Source organism: Heptranchias perlo, chromosome 8 (assembly GCF_035084215.1).
Source record: "Heptranchias perlo isolate sHepPer1 chromosome 8, sHepPer1.hap1, whole genome shotgun sequence".
In the NCBI taxonomy this organism is placed as follows: domain Eukaryota; kingdom Metazoa; phylum Chordata; class Chondrichthyes; order Hexanchiformes; family Hexanchidae; genus Heptranchias; species Heptranchias perlo.
The window spans coordinates 37,707,691-37,731,683 of record NC_090332.1 but is presented as its reverse complement, the minus strand read 5'-3'; the positions used below and the strand labels follow the sequence as shown (position 1 = coordinate 37,731,683).

The 23,993-nt window shown below is 40.7% G+C and overlaps 1 protein-coding gene and 1 long non-coding RNA gene across 11 annotated transcripts in view; one reads left to right on the top strand and one right to left on the bottom strand.

Annotated features, from left to right (window-relative positions):
* Positions 1-23,993, top strand: part of nrxn1a (neurexin 1a) — a 1,536,646-nt gene that overhangs the window by 738,244 nt on the left and 774,409 nt on the right. For all 10 annotated transcript variants that reach the window (XM_067988977.1, XM_067988981.1, XM_067988978.1 and 7 more), the window contains one exon: positions 2,997-3,200. In XM_067988977.1, coding sequence (XP_067845078.1) covers positions 2,997-3,200 — 204 coding nt within the window. The remainder of the gene's footprint in view (positions 1-2,996; positions 3,201-23,993) is intronic.
* LOC137324559 (uncharacterized) overlaps positions 8,655-23,993 on the bottom strand; it is a 65,669-nt gene continuing 50,330 nt past the window's right edge. The window contains exons 3-4 of the long non-coding RNA XR_010963664.1: positions 14,258-14,549; positions 8,655-10,214 (exon numbers count right to left, since the gene is read on the bottom strand). This is a non-coding gene — a long non-coding RNA (uncharacterized lncRNA). The remainder of the gene's footprint in view (positions 10,215-14,257; positions 14,550-23,993) is intronic.

Here is a 23,993-nt window from a genome sequence, read left to right as displayed (position 1 = left end):
GCATTAGACTAGGCATGTCTGGGGGTAACAAAAGCATGGATGAGGGTTTCAGCAGCAGATGGGCTGAGGCAGGGGTGGAGACGGGCGATGTTACGAAGGTGGAAGTCGGCGGACTTGGTGATGGTGTGGGTATGCGGTTGAAAGCTCATCTCAGGGTCAAATAGGATGCCAATGTTGTGAATGGTCTGGTTCAGTCTCAGACAGTGGCCACGGAAAGGGATGGAGTCGGTGGCTAGGGAACCGAGATGCAACACAAGCAAGTGCAGGAGATGCAACACTTACCCTTTCACCGCCTCCCTTCTCACCGTCCAGGGCCCCAAACACTCCTTCCAGGTGAAACAGCGATTTACTTGTACTTCTTCCAAATTTGTATACTGCATTCGCTGCTCATGATGTAGCCTCCTCTACATTGTGGAGACCAAACACAGCTTTGCAGAACACCTCCATTCAGTCTACAAGTGTAACTCTGATCTTCCAGTCACTTGCCACTTTAATTCTCCATTCCACTCCCACTCTTACCTTCTTTTGCCTTGCACCATCATCACTTTTGTCACTTAATCACTCCTGCCCTCCACACCATCACAGACCTCTCATTTTCGTTCTTTTCCTGCCCCTTTTCCTTGGCTCTATACTTGCTTAAAAGCTGTTCATCTCTGACATCTTCCAGTTCTGATGAATGATCATCAGCTTGAAATGTTAACCCTCTCCACAGACGCTGCCTGACCTGGTGAGTGTTTCCAGCATTTTCTGTTTTTATTTCAGATTTCCAGCATCTGCAGTATTTTGCTTTTGTCAGTATTATTTGCAATACTTTGCAAAGAATAATTCGAAACATTGTTTCTATTTATACGAATCTACGGTCGTTTTCAGCTTGTACGCTTTGTATGGATAATTTGTTCTTTAAAACCATGCCTATAACTTTTAAAAATCCTTGAAATTGATATAACCTCACAAGATAGCATCAATTTAAGGAGGTCACTGCTGTAGGGAGAAGAAGTAAAAATTAGTACTTATTTTGTGCCACAGAGTTTTGTTTTCAACAGACTGCTGTTATTAAATCATGGTTGTTAGTTGAAGGGCTCCTCCATGGAGCTCAGAAGACCAACATTAATCCAAGAGAAAACAAAGCAGATGTGTTCATGTGACATTAGATGAGAAAGGAGTTTGGGAATCCTTGTGGAGCGTGTCTGCTAGCTGTCATTGATCAATGTGTAGCTGATCTTTCACAGATTGATCAGGAACTGGCTTTTCTTTTGAACACAATCCCCATTGACTTCTGCTCTGAGCATAGAAAAACCTCGATAGGGACTTTATTAGAAGGAAAGGTGGCTCCTGATCAGTAACTCCGTGACAATTTAAGACAGCGAAAAGACATGCCTCATGAGAGTCCTCTTGCATGGCATCAGTGGAGCACTTCTATATCACTCTCAGTTGACAGCACAGAAAAGCGCATCAAATAAGGATTATTAGTCAACATTAGTAATCTATCAAAATGAAACCCTAGGGTACGTCAGAATAAGTATTTCTGGTTGACAGTACCTCCTTCCCAGCCCACCACACACACACATGCACACAGTATTTTTAACAACTGTAGAATGGCATTTAAAATGGTAGAATTTTCAAATAGTGACTAACAGTAATACTATTCACAAGGTCTGAGAATGAAACACAAGGAAAGGGAATGAAAATGCAAAATACAGTCAAAACGTAACAAGAATTAAACCCTATTAAAGGTTAAAGACTAGACTAATGACAAAAATAAGCATTCCAGATTTTTTGCTCTACAGTCTTGTTTTTAAGTGATGAGTGGTGTAGGGAATGGTGTAGGTCAGCTGTGGTTAAATATTGTCAAGTATCCTGAGTAACATGCATTGGCAGCCTTAACCGGAACCCCAGTGGACCTGAATACACAGCACTAAGCTATTATCTTTTGATCTTCTGTTCTTTCAGACCGGTGCGATGCAGTCTGCACAGATGTAAAGTAATCGTCACTTGGTTTGAGTCCAAAATTGAGGTTGCACTCTCCTAACAAGGACTTAAGACACATATGGCTCAGAACAGAAAATAAATCTTTGTTAACCTTTCTTCATTGTTTTTAAGTTTCCTTGAGGTAATCCTCCAAGGTCTTCTGTTCAAATCTCATTGCTACTCCACTTTGCATTCTAATAAGTTGTCTTGTTTCCTTGGGAAACATTCTAGCTTTGTTCTGCTCAACATTACTTTCTTAACAAAAGGAGTAAAAAATTCAGAGAAAGTAGAAAGTTACTATGGTGTATGTAAAACAGAGTATGACCCATGTTTGAATTAATCTATGCTTTTAGTTCTTTCCTTTTAACATGCCCCTGTTACCTTGAAAAATTTTCCACAATTTTCAAAATCATTCAGTGAGCCAAATGAGAAAAAATACCAGTACATTTGCAAAAACAAAATACTATGGATGCTGGAAATCTGAAATAAAAACAGAAAGGTCATCGACCTGAAACGTTAACTCTGTTTCTCTCTCCACAAATGCTGCCTGACCTGCTGAGTGTTTTGAGAATTTCTGTATTTATTTCAGTACATTTACAGTAATTTTCATTTTTGGATTGGCGTAACTACTTCAAAATTTTGTATATTTACATTTTATCATAACACATGTTTTAAAGACTGAAGTTGGCCAGTGGAAATATTGTAATTGTTGTAAAAAATGGTTTTAAAAGCTGTGTTGTAAAAAATGGTTTTAAAAGCTATATATATATATATATATATATAAAGCACTGTGGATGCAATAAACAGGGTTTTCAATCACACATACGGAACAAAATTACAAAGTCAAGTAAAGTAAATAGCCTTTGAAAACCAAAAGCAATATCTAAAGCTGAGTGCCAGGAGACAGGTAAAAGCATTGAAATTTAATGGCACTGTATTTTGAAATATTTGAAAATTAAGTTTATTGTAATTTAATCATCATACACGGAAGTGCATTCATGTTTGCTGTTTCCTCCCTTTTTTAATAGAAGCAACAATATTGAGCTATGATGGAAGCAAGTTTATGAAAATCCAGCTGCCTGTTGTAATGCATACAGAAGCAGAGGATGTATCGCTGCGATTTATGTCCCAGCGAGCCTATGGAATCTTAATGGCGACAACTTCCCGAGATTCAGCAGATACTCTGAGATTGGAACTTGATGGTGGCCGTGTCAAACTTACTGTCAATCTAGGTAACATCCATTTATGCTTTGCATCGTCACATTTTTTAATAGATGTTTTAAATGGTTCATTATGTTGCTTTCAAAATTTGTTCGAAAATTTTTTAAAAAGACTTTTAACAAGAATGAAAGGTCCAAAGAAATTTGTTGCCACATTGTAATAAGCCCATCTTTTGAGACTTTGTGTTGTGCCATAGTTTGGCTTTTTCATGAAAAAAAGTTGTTTCTGTTTCATTCTGAATAATACACTTTGTTTAAGGTGTTTCTTATGCTGAAAGTACAAAATTCTTTCTCAAATGCATTTAATTTTCTTCACATTTAATTTTGACATCTTTTTGTACACTGAAGCAAGAAGCCCATCTATCTAGCACACATCAGATACACTTCAGACATTGCACTTTGTGATAGATGTAAAATAATCTGGTGCCTGGTATTTACAAGCAGCCATAATTGTTCTCGTATGGACCTGGGTTTTTTTTACAAGTAGCCACAATTACCTGGATGTACCTTTATAGACATTTCCCCACAGGGAGTACTTGTGCAGTGGCTTAAAAAGGACAGGCAAAGTAGTAGTATGATGATTAAATTACAACCTTGCTCCAGGCTCCAGACCATAGACTATCTATGAGTACCATGTTTGAGTCTTTCACAGCTCAGATATCATATTTTATTACAACTGCAAAGCAATCTTTAAAATAAGGATACACAAGAGAGAGAAAGCTAGTGATTTCCAGCTCCAGCCATAGTACATAAAAATAATCACTCTTTTACTAAAAGAAGATATATCATTTATAAAAAGTTAGGATCACTTTATGATTTGCTAAATGTGTATTACTTAGTCCAGTTATATAAGGTTGAGAAATTTGAATGACATTATTATATCTAATATTTTTTTTATTTTAAATAAATATGTGGAAAGTGGATATTTAGCAACTTCTACCTGTATAAGCAGTAGTAAATTAGACATTCACCCACCCTTGAATGATTGTATGGGCTTCTGCTTCTATCACTTTATTTTTAACAAATGCAGCGTCTACTGCTACCCATTCTAATCATATTTATCTTTTACAAGTTCATTTTTATTGTATTGTGGTGATAGTTACGCACTTGTTTTGGATCAAAAGATGGTACACAACCCTTCAAAGGCCAAGGTCTGCGGCCCTAAGCAAACAGCCATGCGAACAAGAATGTGCAGCCTCTTTTACAGTGAAAATGCTTGTTTTAGTCTCACCCAAACGTCTTTCAAAGAAAATAGAGGGTATTTATACTTAAAAGAAAAAATTGAAATATGCACAAATTTCAAATTGCATTACTGTACACCAGGGTTTAAAATATTATGCTTAAAACACCTTGTAGTGATGATGGAGATGAATTTGCAGTGCTGATGAAATCTGATGCATCTCCATTTCATTCATGTTAGAGAGTGTAGACTATCTGAGATAACGAATGATCTTGACTTCCCAACAACTGTCAAATGATTGTGTAATGTATTTCCATGTATTACACCTCAAAACTATGACCCTGTTGCTCATTCCCTTCCCAAAATATGATGCAAACACATTGAACAATTTCACCAAAATGGCCATCTCCCCCTCCTTCTTGTCACACAATGTATTATTCCCTGCACAAGAAAGATCTGCCTACGCTTCCTCCAACTGGAATGTAAAGTTGCGGTCCAAATGACTGGATTCGTGACAATATCCTGGCCCATATTCCAGCTGCTCTCTTCTGAAAACATGACTTACCCCCTCTCTTAGCCCCTGGAATTTCAGGGCTTATCAATTTTGGGAATTGCTCAGATTGCTTGAACGCATGCTTGCGTGGCGTATGAAGGGACTCTTATTGTCCTCTCTTCCTCAAGATGGTTCCCGTGAAATTGGCAAAGTTCACCCCTAGAAAGTGTAGGGGGGGTGCTTGATTGTGACCATCATTCTAGAGGATGATTCAAATTCAAGCTTTTTAGTCAGGATTACAGCTCTTGCAGTTACTGGCCCGTCAATTGAATTTATTAATTTTTTAAAAACTCACTGCATATGTTATTAAAATACCAGATGGTTGGAGTTTGAAGGTATTAACACAATCTTTAGGCTCAGATGGCATTAATAAACCTCTTGAGCTTTGTATCACATTTTATAATGCCACCTGAACCTTTCGATTGTGGTAGATCACTCAAAAACATTTCAAGCCAAACATCAATCTACGTTTCATCTTTTTTTCTTACCTCCAAATGCTTTTAACCAGTACTTGTTTGCACCACCGAGTATTACTGTCAAAGATTGTCAATATAAAAATATTCTACCAAAGTATTATTCACTACCTTGACAGAGTAGCATACTGCACAGAAAGAGTACACTCCCACTCAAAACAAGGCAAAGTAACACTGAAAAAAAGGATTTCCCTTAGGTTCCCGTCATTTTCTGAAGATGACAGGAATAATTCATACTTCCCACAGTCAAAAAAAGAAAAATGCCAAGGGGACTGTCAAATAAACAATATCAATCTCACTTCTATGGTGCATTGCAAACAAACTTAATCAGAAAAATCTCAGGGTCTAGTTAACTCCCCAATGCTCCTTTACTTCAGGATCTCCAGAATTGTGAACACCCACACCTTGTACCTCCCTCCTGACTCCTCAATAGTTTTTGCCACTGATCAACTACATATTGTCATTTGTTTCTGCTTTCTGTTTTGCCCCTGACATCCCATTCTTTGCAACAGATCCTGTTGTTGTCTGGCTTAACACATTTCTTAATCCCAGCCTGTTGTCCCACAATATTTATGAACTTTTATTGTTTTCTTGGATAAATCCCCAAAATCAATATCTTTACCACATGGAATGGTCATTGCAACGAGTAAAAAAACAACTGAATGATTGCTTAGTTTTAATTGTGATTTTCGGTTCACTATAGAAGTCTAAATATTAACATTTTAGAATGAAACCATAATTTCTTTTTTACCAATATTCGAAAAAGGAAATCCAATTTATTAGTCTTGAAGTGGTTTCAACATCATTCAGATTAATATGACAGACTTGTACATGCAGCAGCTTTCTGCAAAAGTCACTTTTTTCAATTAAATCTTTTAGCTCTTTTTAACTGGGAAATTGCTGTGCATTTGTGTTGCCAGGTGCAGTTGAGATCATAACATGGAAAAGAGAATTGGCATTTCAGAGCACTATTTTAATAAGCTCCAAATGAAATAAGCAATCTGCATCAAATATAGACAGCTAAGCTGTGAAAAACATGTCCACTGTTGACCATTCTATTACTGGAATGTTTGCTTGTATCCCCTACCCTCTTAGTGATATAACAGGAGTACTGCAAGCATCTCCTTTTGGATTTTTTTGGTACAGTTTCAAGTGATGCGAAAGTATAGCTTTCCTTGCTTAATAATCAATATGTTTTAAAATAACTGTTGAGGTGTTTAAAAGCAAAGCATTTCTTGTAAGAAGATGTGTACACTTTGCTCTTTGGCTGTTTGCAACCACTTTTCTGTTGCGGTTGACGACACATGACAAACCCAGCTACATGAAAATTAACCTAGAAACTATATGATTGAAATTCTTCAAGGGTGTTTAAGATTATCTTAATCATGTAGCACACACCGGCCTAAATGTTTTGGCAAAAATGTTCTGTCAAACTTATGAAACTCTTCAAACATATTATCTCTATCTCCATAGTTAACATAAAATTTTCAGTTTTTGTTGTTTTTCTTTGAATCCGCAGGGAAAATGTATGTTTGAATCTTTTAACTGCTCCTAAAGATAATTTTTGAAAGTATTTTTAAAACTCGGATGATTCTAAACATTTTGCAAGTTCTGCCTGTAACAGGGTTTCAAAGATTTTTTTCCCAACTGTAAAATGTATTTGTTTTAATTGCATTGTGCCTTCACATAAATGCACAATAAATGTGCACTTTTTCCACATTTAAGTTACATTCCTAAATCATTGGTACATTTCATGTTTCAGTTTTCAATCCTTTTGTGCAAGCAAATTAATGTAATCTTTGTTTTAAGCCTTTGAAGAATCTAACAGTGGTCAAAAATATGTGATCTCGCCAAATTACTACTTGTACCCCAGTATGACGGAGCACTGCTTATTTTCAAAGTGGACAGCTGTGTTCTTTCACACATGAGGAAAGGTCTGTGGCTTGTCTGGGTCAAATATCTTTGACATGACAAAAATATTATTTTTATCTAGGTTTGGGGATCATGTAGCTGATGTTTGCAGGTGGCCATCTTATGTTTTTGTTTAATTAAAGACACAAAGTAGGCCAAATAATAGATCGTATGGTGCAAAAGCCACTCTGTTATTAAGATTTGTTAATAGTACATAGGAAAGTCCACAGTAAAATGGCCACATTTGCGTGTGTCTGTCCCCGGAAGGGTGGAATGTGATTATTTTGGATGTCTGCAGCTGTTACCTTGAAGGATACAATTTCATTTTTCATCTATTCTTCCCTATCTAGACTGTATCAGGATTAACTGTAATAACAGTAAGTTGCTGTTCAAAGCTTTTTCACTCTTTCTCTTCTACTTTTAAAACAATTTGTAAAAGTAGAATTATCTCTTTTCATAGATTCACAAATGTATTTTAAGAAAATTGAGAATATTGATCTGCTTAGAGTTAGAAAACTACAAGACACTTGTCAGGGTGTTAAAAAATGTTTTTAATGCATTTTTTCAACAAAACCTTTCTCTCAAGTAGCTTTTGATATATAGCATACAGTCTAAGATTTATTCAGTGATGTGTGTGTAATTGTGGGGATAAAGGCATGCCTTTAATTAATTGTAAAAGTCTGTGTTGTTTAAGAGCAATTTAGAGCAAAGTAAGTAGCATATGTACTGTATACTATTTGGGAAAGATTAATGTAATTTTACTATTTAGTCTATTGAGTGTGATTGGTCTTATGTGGCTCTGCATATTCCCAAAACACCATTTGAAGAAATATTTTTTCACACCCTGTTTACTGCACATTAATGGCGGGATGGAATCACAAATACAGCTAGTTTAATACTTAGCGTGCATGACTCCACTGTAAATGTGTGTCAGATAATGCATGGAAAAAGATACCTCTTTGCATGACATTTGAAGGATTTTAAAATGTAGAAAAGGAAAGGATTGTGACTTTTCTTCTAACAATTACACTTGTAGAATAGGCCCTTGGCAATCATTTTTGCAGAATAAAAGATGCCAAAAGGTTTCTGAGATTTTTATCAAATCACTTAATGACTTGACTAATATAATATAAGTTTGCTGAATGCTATGAAATAATATATTTCAATATCCTAAAAAGATAGTGGTATATTTGTTAACATAATTTCCCAGTTGCACAAAATTGTTACCACTTTGTCACCCTGTAAACTGACTAAATAAGTTATTTGACAATTGTCAAAGAAGGAGACAAGATACAACAGCTTTTCAATATTTAGTTCCTAATGAAATGATCACACATTTTTTCCGTCTTCAAGCATTTTTCTTGGAATAGTTTCTGTGAATGCTTGCATCCTATTTCAGTTAAATGCAGAAACTAGCTGAAGATATGCTTTTGTAAGGTTGTCACTCTCATTTAAAAATGGTAATAAGGAAGTGTACATGCATCTCAAATGTAATTTATTAAAAAAAAATGTGAGGTAGGCATAGTCTTGACTTCCCATAGCTTTCATTTTTACAGGAGGCGTGCTTCTGGTCATGGTTTTTCAGGCACATTTATTACACAGGACATTATACAAATTTAAACTGCCTCAGTTTTTGGTTCACTGTACTATTATTATCTTTATTTACACAATTTAATGAAAGTATTTTTACATTTAGTAGGACATATACAGTTGGCGACATGATCATTTCGTAGTGTACTGATGATGTCATGTACATTTGCAAATATAAACCTACTACAGTGTCTTGCAAGACACATTCCCAAGAGGATGCTGATCCTTTTTAATCACTAATTCACAGGCATTCTTAACCACTTGAGATAAGATTAGCACCCAGAAGACACAAAAGGCAGATTACATCATCAAATTAGGACAAATAAAGCAGCAGCTTTAACAACTGATGTCACTGTTTACCTTCGGTCTTTATACCTTACATGAAGACATGGGGTGATTTGTGGGACTCTACTACAATATAATGTACCTACCTGAGATCTGACTTTTCTGAAGATGCTTTTCCTTTTTATGTCTCGGAAAGGTTTCTTTTAAAACCCCTCTCCCCAAGGAAAAAAAGTTTTATTTTACTCTTGGTATTTCTCCTCATTCCGACTCAGGTGTGCTTCAGTTGCACATACATTGTATCATCACCAAGAGAGCAGTGTGTCCTTAAGAGTCTGTTTGGATCTGGCACAGGTGTATGCTTTCTACACCCCTCCCGTCTACTTTTTAAGTGTTCTAGCTCAGACTCCCCATGCTGACAATTCTCAAATACAGCTTACAAGGGGAAGGAAGGTCAGAAATCAGGAAGTAGTTTGAAACAGATATCGACCCTTGAGCTCCTCACCATTACTGCTGGCTCAGCTAAAAGTATGGAACTGCTTGCAGTGGTCAAAGATGCATATTCAGAAGCACAAATCAACACCACCAGCAGCATAGGTTCAGGTAAGTGAAGTCTTGGAGATGGTTTCTTGTGAAATTGGTAGTGATAATCAGGGTATCATGGAGAGTAACTTCAGCACTATGGACCATTGTGAGATGCAAAGGGACAATTATTCCTCCCTGTGCCATGATTCATGTGCAGTTTGTGTATATTGGAGCAAAGTCTAATTATGGGAAGTTACCTACTCCATTTTGCCAGCTCCTTTCAAGTGCCACAGCTTAACTGGCTTTTTTGGCATCAACGTCAATAGACTGAGCTTCAATTAGAGTTCACAGCTTTGGACAAGACAAAATTAGAAATCGACCTCTGCAGCCAATTCCTTTGATTTTCACATTTCCTGTTTCCAGTTAGGTACATGAAGCAAAGAATATTTCCATCTCGGACTGAAATATTTCTTCTCTGCCTTATAGTAGTAAATCAAGCCCAGAACTCAACCCTGCAGACATGAAACACAGATTATTACACAGATGGATCCATTTCAGTTCTGAAAATAATGGCTCCAGATTTAAATTTTGTAATGTTCTCTGAATCCATAAGATAGATCCAGGAATCTCGTTTTTTAAAGAAAACCACATCCAAGTAAGAATGTGGTAAGAGAATAGTTGGTTTATTTTGGACAATAAGCTCTCTGAGCCAAGGATGGGATAATCTAGACATTAAAGACACATATTGCCTGTTCTCTGACTGTATCTATTCTCCATGTCATTAACCAAGAATGGGTCCAACTTAAAAGAAGTTGGGGAAGAGACAGCAGAGGTACTATTACACATATGTATAAAAATGCATTAGGAAAGAGAATAGTGCCAGAGGACTGGCGGACAGCTAATGTTATACTTATATTTAAAAATGGAGATAGAACAAGTCCAAGGAACAAAAGACCAGTTAGATTAACATTGGTGGTAGGAAAAATAATGAAATCTTCACTGAAAGATGCAATAGAAAAGCATTTGGAAACTGAAAATATGATAAAGAATAGTCAGCATGGATTTCAAAAGGGGAGGTCATGATTGATCAAACTTACTGAATTCTTTGAAGAAGCAACAGGAAGAGTAGACAAGGGTAAAACAATAGATGTAATATATTTAGATTTTCAAAAGGCCTTCGACTCATGACTAAGGTCAGAGCATGTGGAGTTAGGGAAAAGTAGCAAGCTGGACACAAAACAGAAAACAGAGAGTAGGAGTTAAAGGTAGCTACTAAAGCTGGCTGGCAAAAGGTGGGAAGCGGTGTTCAACAAGGATCGTGCTGTTCATGATTTACATAAACAAGTTGGACTTGGGAATCAGAAGTACAATTTCAAAATTTGTGGATGACACCAAATTGGGAGTATAGTTAATACTGAGGAAGACTGTGGAAAAAAATACAAGAAAATATTAATAAACTTACAGAATGGGTGTGTAATTGGCAAATGAATTTAAATATAGGTTAGTGTGAGGTGTTACATTTTGGTACGAAGAATAAGGAGGCCACATACTGCTTGGATAAGCCCCATTTTCGGATGCGGGTAGAGTGATCTGCTATTAACCCGCGCCCGATGGCCCCTGCGCAGGCAGGACGAGACTTTCATCCGGCCTGAGGACTTACCTGCAAGCAGTGTTGGAAGTCAGCCTTGACCTGACGATTCAATGCTATTCACACTTTCCACCAGCAGAGGGAGCCCCACTCTCTTAAAGGCAGAGAGGGGAAAAATTGGATAAGGGTCCATTCTGGGCGATGTTAGCGCGATGCTAACACTCGCGCCCAATGGACCCTGGGCAGGCAAGATGCAAGTTTGGTCCCAAGGGAGCACTGACCTGCAATCAGAGTTCCTGTCCAGGCCTTGCATATGGAATGAATGCAATTTTCACTTTCCATCACCAGAGGGAGCTCCATCTCTTAAAGGGAGGATGTGTCTTAGAAATTTCATAAAGGTAGCTTGTACCTGTTATTTTCTGAAAATAGCAATCTACTTTCTGCCTGTTGTCTGAACAGAGATCAGACGTCGCAGACGTAAAACACAGATGCAGATCACATCCCTATGTTTACACACTGATGAGTTATGTTAAAACATTGAATGAAGGTTGCACATTACTAAATCCCACATCCTCCAATCTGCATGCCAGACCTTACCAATCTGCCATTCTGAGTTGGTATCAGGCCTGCGAGAGTGTGTGCACCAAGGTTCTCTGCTGATGCACTAGAGACCTTGGATGCAAGAGGTGGACAGAAGGAGGGACATCCTATATTCACAGGGGTGGGGAGCAGTGGGGTGGGGGAGGTGGCAAGAGGCCCTCCAGACATATACTCAAAAGACAATGGGAGGCAGCGGGGTACAAAGTCAATGCCAGGCGCACAGCATCATGAACATGGATGCAGTACAGGAAGAAGTTCAATGCGTTGGCATGGGTGGGCAAGGTGAGTGAGGTCAACTGTCAAGTGGCATCTCCTACCAACTGCACCATGCACTACACCCCCCATCCCCCACATACCAATAAACTCTTTCCATCAGTACTCAACTGTTCCAATCAGATGCTTCCTCTCGCCCTTACACATTACCACTGTTTCAAGCCACCCCCCACAACTCACAGGCCACACACACTGGCAGCTATTCAACCATAATAGGCACATCACCCAGGCACATTTCTCGCTTTCTTGCAGGAGAAGGTGGCGCATATCAAGAGGCAGCAAGTGGCAGTGGCATTTAGCCCCTCGAACCTGTTCCACCATTCAGTGAGATCATGGTGGACCTGTGACCTAACTCCATATATCCATCTTAGCCCCATATCCCTTAATACCCTTGTTTCACAGAAATCTATCAATCTCAGATTTAACATTCACAAGTGAGCTCGCATCAACTGCCGTCTGCAGAAGAGTGTTCCAAACATCTCGCACCCTTTGCGTGTAGAAGTATTTCCTAACTTCACTCCTGCACGTCCTGGCTCTAAATGTTAGGCTATGTTCCCTGGTCCTAGTATTGAAGTCTAGGAGACCTCTGAAAACAGTTACAAATGTCTCGGCAGCCAGAAGCAATAATCCAGCCATTAACCTGTAAATCCTGCGTGATCCCTTTAAATAGCGCTGTTGGGGGGTCCTCCAGGCACTCTATGACACGTTCAGATGGTCGGGGTTAAGACTCTGCGTTGAGTTAGTGTTAAGTCCCAAAATGGTGTCTATCACTTTAAATCAGCGTTGTACACTGATTGAAGCCATTTTCTCCCTACTTTACATGATTCCAGCCTTTCTTATCTGTGCCTGTGCAAACTCCTATATCAAGATGGCGTCTGGCTCACGTCACGCAGGAAACGTGCGTGCGCATCCAAGACGCCATCTTGGATGTCGGAGATGCCGAGTAGCACAGAAACAACAGGTGCTACATGGCCCAATTTGGCACCCAGGCTGTCTATTATAATCTCTTAAAGGTAGCCAGTACTTGCTATTTGCCATAAATAACAGTCTGCAGTCTGCACAGAGCCTGAATGGAGATCAGACATGGCACACAGATGTGGGTCCCATCCCTATGTTTACAAACTGAAGAGTTATGTTAAAACATTGAATAAAGGTTGTGCACTACTAAATCCCACATCCTCCAATCTGCATGCCAGACCACACCAATCTGCCAATCTGAGTTTGTACCAGGCCTGCGAAAGAGCTTGCACCAAGGTTCTCTGATGATGTACTAGAGGCATTGGTGCAAGAGGTGGACCGAAGGAGGGGGCAAGATGTGGGCAAGAGGCCCTCCAGATATATGCCCAAAAGGCTGTGGGAGGCAGTAGAGGACGAAGTCAATGCCAGGCATATAGCACCACGAACATGGATGCAGTGCAGGAAGAAGTCCAATGCTTTGACACGAGTAGTCAAGGTGAGTGAGGTCAACTGTCAAGCGGCATTTCGTACCAAATGCACCACTAACCGCATCCATTGCTCCATGCATTACACCCCCCATCACCCACATACTAACAAACTCTTTCAATCAGTACTCAACACTTCCAATCTCACCCTTACACATTATCACTGTTGCAAGCTGCCCACCCACAACTCACAAGCCACACTCACTGGTAGCTATTCAACTATGTCAGGCACATCACCCAGACACAAGTCCCGCTTTCTTATAGGAGAAGGTGGCGCATATCAGGAGGCAGCAAGTGGCAGTGGCATTTAGCCCCATGAGCCTGTTCCGCCATTCAATGAGATTATGGCAGATCTGCAACCTAACTCTATATACCCGCCTTAGCCCCATATCCCTTAATATCGTTGGTTCACAGAAACCTACCAATCTCAGATTTAGAATTCACGATTGAACTAGCATCAACTGCCGTTTGCAGAAGAGCGTTCCAAACTTCTCCCACCCTTTGAATGTAGAAGCGTTTCCTAACTTCACTCCTGCAAGTCCTCGCTCTAAATGTTAGGCTATGTCCCCTGGTCCTAGTATTCAATTAAAGGAGACCTCCAAAAACAGTTACAAATGTATCGGCAGCCAGAAGCAATAATTCAGCCACTAACCTGTAAATCCTGCATGGTCCCTTTAATAGCACTGGTTGGGGTCCTCCAGGCACTCTAAGACACATTCAGATGGTGGTGGTTAAGACTGTGCATTGAGTTGAGTGTTAAGTGCCAAAATGGTGTCTATCACTTTAAATCAGCATTGCACACTGATTGTATCCATTTTCTCCTTTACACGCTTTCAGCGTTCGGTATTTGCGCACGCGCTAATACCTATACCAAAATGGTGTCCGACGCACGTCACGCTGGTTAATAAGGCCATAAAAAAGGCAAACCAAGCACGGGTTCATTTCTAGAGGGATAGAATTGAAAAGCATAGAAGCTTTGTTAAACTTGTATCGCACCTTGGTTAGACCGCACTTAGAGTACTGTGCACAGTTCTGATCTCCATTTTATTCAAAAAAATATAGAGGCACTGGAGAAGGTGCAATAAAGATTTACAAGGATGATACCATAACTGAGAGGATATACTTATCAGGACAGGCTGAACAGGCTGGTGCTCATTTCCCCAGAAAAGAGAACACTGAGGGGTGACCTGATAGAGGTTTGATAAGACAGACGTAGAAAAGATTTTTCCACTTATGAGGAAAACCAAAACTAGGGGCCATAAATATAAGATCGTCACCAATAAATCCAATAGAGAATTCAGGAGAAACTTCTTTACCCAAAAAATGGTAAGAATGTGGAACTCGATACCACAAGGAATAGTTGAGGCGAATAGCATAGATGCATTTAAGGGGAAGCTAGATAAACACACGAGGGAGAACGGAATAGAAGAAATGCTGATAGGGTTAGATGAAGAGGAGTGGGAGGAGGCTCATGTGGAGCATAAATGCCGGCATAGACCAGTTAGGCCAATTGGCCTGTTTCTGTGCTGTAGACTCTGCAGAATTCTGTGTAACTAACAAAAATGATGCTACCCCCTCCCCCCACCCCTTTTCAAATCTTTGCTAAGACTTAAAACCTCTGCAGGTGTAATATGACATATATTTTTATTTTAAAGATAGCTACATAATTGGTATGTGCTACCAGATAGCTTTATAAGCTTCTGGGCACAACACTACCAATTGGATGGAGCGCTTCTGCCTGCTCCAGTGGATGTTATAGATCCCATGGCACTATTTGAAGAAAAGTAGCGAACATTCTTGATCTTCTGGCTAATATTCACCTCTCAATCAACACCACTGAAAAAGGTTAATTGGTCATGCATCTAGTTGCTGTTTGTGAGATCCTGTTGTCCAGAAAATGGCTGCCATGTTCCTCATATAACTTTTGAGTCACGGCACTTCAATGTAATTGATTGTATGTGAAGTACTTTCAAACATTTTTAAGTGATGTAAGACATTATATAAATACAAGTTTTTTTTTCTAGGGAGCTAAAATGAAGTAGCAAAATATAGGTTTTATAAATCTTCTTTACCTTTTAGCTGTGTATTTGACCTCTTTGCAAAGTATCCATCACAACAAATTATGTGACCCTTTGATGCACCCATTACGACACACCATGGTGTTGTCAGATACAAAGTTTTGGCTATGATTCTCAGTTGAACTGTCAGGAACTATACTCAGGAAGCCTTAAGGAAATTTGGTATGGGAATTTGAAAAAATCACACTGGCATTGTAGGTAACACATTTCTAGTATTGGTGCGAAAGCAGTTTGTTTTCATAGAGGAAAGGAAGGTTTTTACTGTATGAAGGCCAGGCTTACCTGATATGGGAGCGCTCAGAGTTAGTTTTCTGCATCCTCGACAAATAGGTTTTCTTATTTAACAAGACAAGGTTGAAGTTCAGTTTAGAAGATGTTATTTAATTTGATTTGCAGTTTTGTAATTGTCATAACAATCAAAATTCAAGAGGCATCAGTCCTATATGTACCGCAACGTAAATGATAGAATCGTAGAAAGGTTACAGCATGGAAGAAGGCCATTCGGCCCATCGAGTCCGCACCCACTCTATGCAAGAGCAATCCAGCTAGTCCCACTCCCCCGCCCTTTCCCCGTAGCCCCGCAAATGTTTTACTTTCAAGTATTTATCCAGTTCCCTTTTGAAGGCCATGATTGAATCTGCCTCCTCCACCCCCTTGGGCAGTGCATTCCCGATCCTAACCACTCACTATGTAAAAAAGTTTATCCTCATGTCACCTTTGGTTCTTTTGCCAATTACCTTAAATCTACGTCCTCTGGTTCTTGACCCTTTTGCCAATGGGAACAGTTTCTCTTTATTTACTTTACCTAAACCCTTCATGACTTTGAATACTTCTATCAAATCTTCTCGCAACCGTCTCTGTTCCAAGGAGAACAACCCCAGCATCTCCAGTCTATCCACGTAACTGAAGTCCCTCATCCCTGGAATCGTTCTAGTAAATCTCTTCTGCACCCTCTCTACGACCTTCACTTCTTTCCTGAAGTGCGGTGCCCAGAACTGGACACAATGCTCCAGCTGAGGCCGAACCAGTGTTTTATAAAGGTTCATCATGTCTTCCATACTTTTGTACTCTATGCCTCTATTTATAAAGCCCAGGATCCCGTATGCTTTTTTGACCACATTCTCAACCTGCCCTGCCACCTTCAATGATTTGTGCACATATACCCCAGATCTCTGTTCCTGTACCCCTTTTAGAGTTGTGGCCTTTAGTTTATATTGCCTCTCCCCATTCTTCCTACTGAAATGTATTACTTTGCATTTTTCTGCGTTAAATTTCATCTGCCATGTGTCTGCCCGTACCACCAGCCTTTCTATCTCCTCTTGAAGTGATACAAACTTAATTGTAATAAACTAGTGCATCATCGGGGATCATTTTCACCTTCGCCGCCAATGGCTGGGCGATCCTGTCCACCAGATTACTGCTCAGCGTTGAAAGTGAAAATTATCCCCACTGAGTGGCTGAGTCAGTCAGACCAGGAAGGTCACCGGTTAGCTGATCTAAATGGTGGTAATACAATTGGCCTTAGCGGTACTAGTTTAAGGAGGGGTAAAGCAGCCAGGTTTTCCACTGCTGTTCATTATACAGCGATCACCGCTTGAAATGTGTGTGTGGCATAAGGACAAAATTGGCTTAGTTACGTTTACACCGCTGTCAAATATGTGCCTGACCCTCATTGCCAAGAATTGCATTATTAATAGTAACCTGAGTGAGGTACAAAAGCTCAACTGGTGCCTGTGAAACCATTGCTCCAGCAAGGAGTCAAACCTTCGTGAGAGGAGAAGGTGGACGGGGAGGAGACAGGAGAAAATTGGTGGTAAAAGAAGGAAAAAATGCTACCTTTTATTTGAGTTTTAAAATAGATTATTTTTATACAAAGATACTTGTCCATACACAAAACGCAAATGCCTTCTTTGTCTTTTGTGTAAAATGTATTTCCCTCAGCCTTTCAATCATCCTGTCATTTTGTGGAATGATTAACATGGCTGAAAACACTCTGAAAATTCAACTGATCGCAAATTAGTCTGAAAGATCAATGTGAGGGTCACTCCGGGCTGAGCATGGTTTGGAGACATCGGTAAATTTTCATTTTGGGCGGGCGGTGACTCTGTCAGATTACCGCCAATTGATGAAGTTGAAAATTTACACCACAGTAACATGATGCGCATGTATTGTCCCATCGTATGCAACATGAGAATCGGAAAATCCAAATACTGGAGCGGCCACACCAACAGCTGAGCGAAGTGTCTGAAATCGAAGTTAGCCTGGATCCTCTTTAAGGTAGCTCCTTTGCAAAATTCTTGTAAATAATAATTTTGGTTGCAAATGCAATGACGTTTGAAAACACTTGGAATTCCCACAAGGAAATGTGGCCCAGAAATGCAGCTACAAAACAAAACGTTGCTGTTTTATTTAATAAAATTATTTAAATCCAAGAAGTCTTTGGGACAGTTTTCAAAGGCATAGGACTGAAAGTTACACTGTTTTTCTCTACCTTCCTTACTCATCAACCTGGAGCCTCCTATTCGCCATATGTTTCATAGGAGCTGAAAGCGGCTCTGGAAGTACTTGATACCAAAACTTAGTGACCACAGTGGAAAAGTGCTCCATTTCCTAACAGAAACCTCCTTATGAAGCAAAAATCTCTCTCTCTCTCTCTCTCTCTCTCTCCCTTCTGCAGTAAATTAATATCTAGAGGATAATACTATATTCACAAGCTTTGAGCAAGGTTAGAGATTAGGAATGAGGGGAAAAAAAATTCTCAAGACAGTGGATCATACTCTCAGAGAAGGTAGTTTATTTGGTATCAATCGACAGATTTAAAGGTACCAGGATTGATATAATTGAAAAGGGGGGGAGCTTTCTATAAAATATATGTATAAATGATCTTTTCTTGCTCTGAATATTTTTTTTAAGTCCTGATAGAACTGCCAGTCCAACTGTGCTGCTTGATTTTCTTTTCAGCTGAGGTAGAGGAACTTAGGGCATGATTTTGATCCCGAGCCGGGAAGGGGGCGGGGGTCAAATTGCGGACGGGAGACCCAGAAATAAAATTTTTCTTACAACCTCACCCAACCCTTGCTAATTTTATTACCGACAATCAATATTATCTTTGAATCAAGGAAAAATGAACTGTTTATTTTTTGTAAAATTCCAGGTACAGCAAATGGGAAGTTCCAGTGCATTGGAAAAAAATTAGTCAGAAAGGAAATGGTTACATTTCTACATTAGGGATCCACTGTCTACATTAACCATTCACAAGCCAGATGCAGAACATGCCAAATGTAGTGACCAGCTGTATCTACTCTACCCCAACAATGCTCCTTAACCCCAGACTTGAATTGTCTTCTCCCTTTTGCTAAGGTATTGTCTGATGCAACACATGCTGAAGCTACTTCCTTCTTGGCTTTACAAAACAAAAATAATTACAAGCTATATTGAATTAAATGATTTGGCATTTTAACCAATTTAAGATCAGATTTCCTCTTATAAGATGCAACATAAACACACCACAAAGGACTGGAGTGCTGTGCATTGCTGCATTTGTAGCAAGCACCCACCCTTAAAAGCAGTGTATGTATATTGAGGCACATCACTTTCACTGTTGCAGGATGAAGATTGATTTATTATGTTGGGTGCCACCAAACCATTATTTATTTTGCTCGAGTGTAGGCACTTACTTGATCAAAATGCCATATTATTTATTTCAATACAACTTGCTGAGTGCACTGGACACAGCAAAGTTTATGGGCCCTGACAATATTCCAGCTGTAATACTAAAGACCTGTGCTCCAGAACAGCTACATTTACCTGACAATGTGGAAAATTATCCAGGTATGTCCTTTCCACAAAAAGCTGGTCAAATCCAACCTGGCCAATTATCGTCCCATCAGCTTACTCCTAATTAGCAGCAAAGTGATGCAAGAAGTCATCAACAGTGCTATCAAACAGCACTTAATTACCAATAACCTGCTCAATGATGTCCAGTTTTGGTTCTGCCAGAATCACTCAGCTCCAGAACTTATTACAGCCTTGGTTCAAACATGGACACAAGTGCTGAGTTTCAGAGATGAGAGTGACTGCCCTTGATGCCAAGGCTGCATCTGACCGACTGTGGCATCAAGGTGCCCTTGCAAAACTGAAATCAACGGGGATCAGGGGAAATCTCTCCAGTGGCTGGAGTCGTACTTGGCACAAAGGAAGATGGTCACTGGATCTCAGCCCAGCCCTAGGACATTGCTGCAGGAGTTCCTCAGGGCAATGTCGAAGGCTCACTTATCTTCAGCTGCTTCATTAATGACCTTCCCTTGATCATATGGTCAGAAGTGGGGCTGTTCGCTGATGATTGCACAGTATTCAGCTCCATTGGCAATTCATCAGATAATGATGCAGTCCCCGCCTGCATGCAGCAAAACCTGAATAACATCCAGACTTAGGCTGATAAGTGGTAAGTAATATTCATGCCACACAAGTGTCATCAATAACCATCTTCAACAAGAGAGAACATAACCATCTCCCCATGACATTCAGTGACACTACCATCATCGAATCCCTCACCATCAACATCCAGGGGAGGTCACCATTGACCAGAAACTGAACTGGACCAGCTACACAAATGCCGTGGCTACTAGGGCAGGTCAGAGGCTGGGTGTTCTGTGCTGATTGGCTCACCTCCTGACTCCCCAAAGCCTCTCTACCACCTACAAGGCACAAGTCAGGAGTGTGAAGGAATGCTGTCCACTTAACTGGACAGATGTAGCTCCAATAGCACTCAAAGCTCGACACTATTCATGACAAATTAGTCTGCTTGATCGGCACCCTATCCACTGGTTTAAACATCCACTCTCTCTATTCTTGGCATTCTGTGGCTGCAGTGTGTGCTATCCACAGGATGCATGGTAGAAACTTGCTAAAGCTTCTTTGGCAGCACCTCCCAAACCTGCGACCTCCACCATCTAGAAGAATAAGGGCAGCAGGTGCATGGGAACACCACCGCCTCCCAGTTCTCCTCCAATTCACACACCACCCTGACTTGGACATTCCTTCATTGTTGCTGGGTCAAAATCCTGGAACTCCCTACCGAACAGCATTGTGGGAGCACATTCACTACATGGACTGCAGCGGTTCAAGAAGGCAGCCCACCACCACCTTCTCGAGTGCAACCAGGGATGGGCAATAAATGCCGGCACTGTCAGCGATGTCCACATCCAAAGAATGAATTAAAAAAATACTTGTGATTTGTTTTGTTTTGTAAATACAAAAAGGAAGCCACTGCCACCACAGCAAGCTTGAGAAATCTTACAGTATGGATGAGATTGTGCAACGGAATTCCATTCAAATTAGGCTATGAATATTTATTCTGGTGCATGAAAAGCTACTTTGTTCTTCCAAATGGAAGATCTAACATGGTGCTTTCAAGCATGATTAGGTATAAATATGACATGCCATTAAGGAATAGAATCCACCCTCGTATACTATTGATTTAATTGGAAATTTCTGCAACCTGAATGCGCAGATTGATAATCATATACTGTTACAGAAAGTGGCCAGTTTTAATTGTATAAATTGATATTAATTTAAAATTCTAATTGTGTAATTAACATAGAAATAATTAAAAGTAAGAATGTGCATCATATCCTACAAAAGGTAGATTAAAAGAAAATAGGTTATTCTTAAAGATAATTTTTAAGTCATTTTTTATTGAATATATTATGATTGATTTAGATTGCTGTTATCTGTGAAAGGTCTATTCCTTACTTTTAGAGGGCCACTGTACTAAATATGTCTCACGTTATAATGCACGTGAGATTGTACCCAATGTAGGCAGACTGTTACGTTATAATTAAAAGTCTTGCATCTGGCGTCCTTTGTCATGTCTTCCAAAGGCATCACAACTGAAAGTGTAGCCTCAGAGGCATCACACTTCAAAGTGTCAAGTATATGTAAGGTAAAATTTGTGGTTGGATGAATTGCACACTTATCTGTTAAGTTACCAATCAAAAACCCAATTGATTAAACATGAATAAATCAAAAGTTTATAAATCAGTTGATAGATACAAACGAGGAATGAGTAAGAAACAGAAAACCAAGCATGCGAATCACTTTTTTTTCAAGGCTACCAGTTGGCGGAACCAATCAATCAAAGTGCTCAAATAATTTCTTCATAGTCTTTAGCTGTTATTTTGCAAAACTCATTTTTGTACCAAGTAATCATTACTGTGGCAAATGTGGTTCTCTCCTTTTGCAGTCATATTTTCTTAATCTGGTTTTTATATCTGTGTGCACGTTGTGCTATATGGTTTTGGATCTGATTAGTGCTCTCCTACCTTTCCTTTCTCTACAGTAGATGCTTTCTGGATTTGAAGACTTAGGGCTCAATTTTCGGACCCCCGAGCGGGTGCGTTTGTGGCGGGGGAGCTCCGAAAATCGGGGATTCCCGGGGTGGGTCCGGAGCCCGGCTCCAACCCGCCCACTTCCGGGTTCCCCAGTGACGCGCTTACATGTGCGCGCAGCCCACGCATGTGGGACTCCCGCTGGCAATTAAAGCCGGCGAGATGCCACTTAAAGTACTTCAGGTCGTTTAGCGACCTGATTGACCTGATATTTTAGGAGGGGTGGGATTTTCAAGTCAACTGGGACTGTTTCCCATACTGGGGGAAACACTCGAAATTGAAATGGACGTGTTGCAGCCATCAGCCTGTGGCAGCTGCAAAGGTCCATTTGACAGGTAGTGGGGGGAGACCCTCACTCATTGCAGGAGGCCATTCTGTCACTTTGGACAAAGTTTGGCCTCCACCACCCTTCTCCTAACAATAAAATTCACAAACCTGCACACGTACCCCAGTGTGCAGACACATTCACCTACCTTGTGGACCCCCTCAAACGTACATCTTCCGGATGGGGGCCGGCGCAGCTGCAGTCATGACCTCCTCGGAGGACGAACAGAATCACCAGCCTCGCCGGCCACGCCGTCCACCTCTGACACGTGGAGCCCCACAACACAGTGCTGTGCACAGCAGGAGGGAGGGCAATGGCAGAGAGAGATGTGTCGCAGAAGGCACTACCCTTGCCACAGGGTCTACAGACCGAGGCTCAGCTTTCTGGACCTCTTTGAGCAGCAGTGCACACGGAGGCTCAGATTTACTCAACATATAGTCGTGGACATCTGCAGCCTCCTTCATGTCGAGTTGTCCCAGCTGGCCCGAGAACCATCTTCTTACCTGCCACTGGGGACATCGCCGATGTCTCTCAGTTGTCTGCACAAAAGAGCCCTGCAAATACACCTACACCCACTCTGCAGTGACACAATGGGTGTCATCAATTGTGGGTCTTCATAGTGATCCTCAGGAAAGGGCATTATTGCACAAACCAGACAAGATTCGCAAAGATTGGCAGTAGTGGTGACAATATAATATGTAATGTGAGTTGATCAGAAATCAAATATAAGTAAAAATCATGACAAACCCTCAAACACCCTTGTGCATCCCTTTCGTACTAACAACACGTTTGCCTTATGCTTCCTACTGCACATGTGTGATGCATGCCGTGTGGCTGCAGCACGGGTAGTGGCAGGTTGAGTGAGGCTGACCGTGAAAGAGATGCATGGGAGGGTGAGTATGAGATAGAGCCATGAGATTGTATGAGGATTGGGTTGAGTGGTAGTGGCGGGATGAGTACTGGCGAGGTGAGTAAGTGCAGGTAAGATGAGGATGAGCTTTGAGTGGGTGTGAGGAGTGATGTGATAGAGTAGTGTTGGCAGTGCAGAAGGAGATGTGGGGTGGGGGCGGTGATGTGGCAGACAGAGTGTAGGGGAATGAGTAAGTGTACTCACTTTGGCTGACTTACTTAGGTCATTGAAGCGCCTCCTGCACTGTATGCAGGTGTGTGATATGTTGGTAGTGCTGGTGACCTCCTCTGCCACCTCGAGCCAGGCCTTCTTGGTGGCAGAGGCAGGCCATTTCCTCCCACCCACCAGGGAGAAGATCTCGGTCCTCCCCCTCCTCCTCACCCATCCAATCAGACCTGGAGTGAGGCATCATTAAACCTTCCCCCTGGGCTGCTCCATGCTGTAATTTTTCCTATTTTCTGCAGCATCAGTCAGTGGAGGACTGCCCCTTTAAATAGGGCTCCTCCAGCTGACAGCCTGTGCTGCGCATGCACAGTCCACCCGCTGCGCAGCTTTCCAGCGCGAAACCCAGAAGCAAAGGTAAGTACATTCAATTAAGCTGCGATTGCGTGCGGAGCACCCCGATTTCACTGGGCGCGTTACCCGCTGCCAACCCGCCTCCCTCCTAATATTGGGCCCTTAGTCTC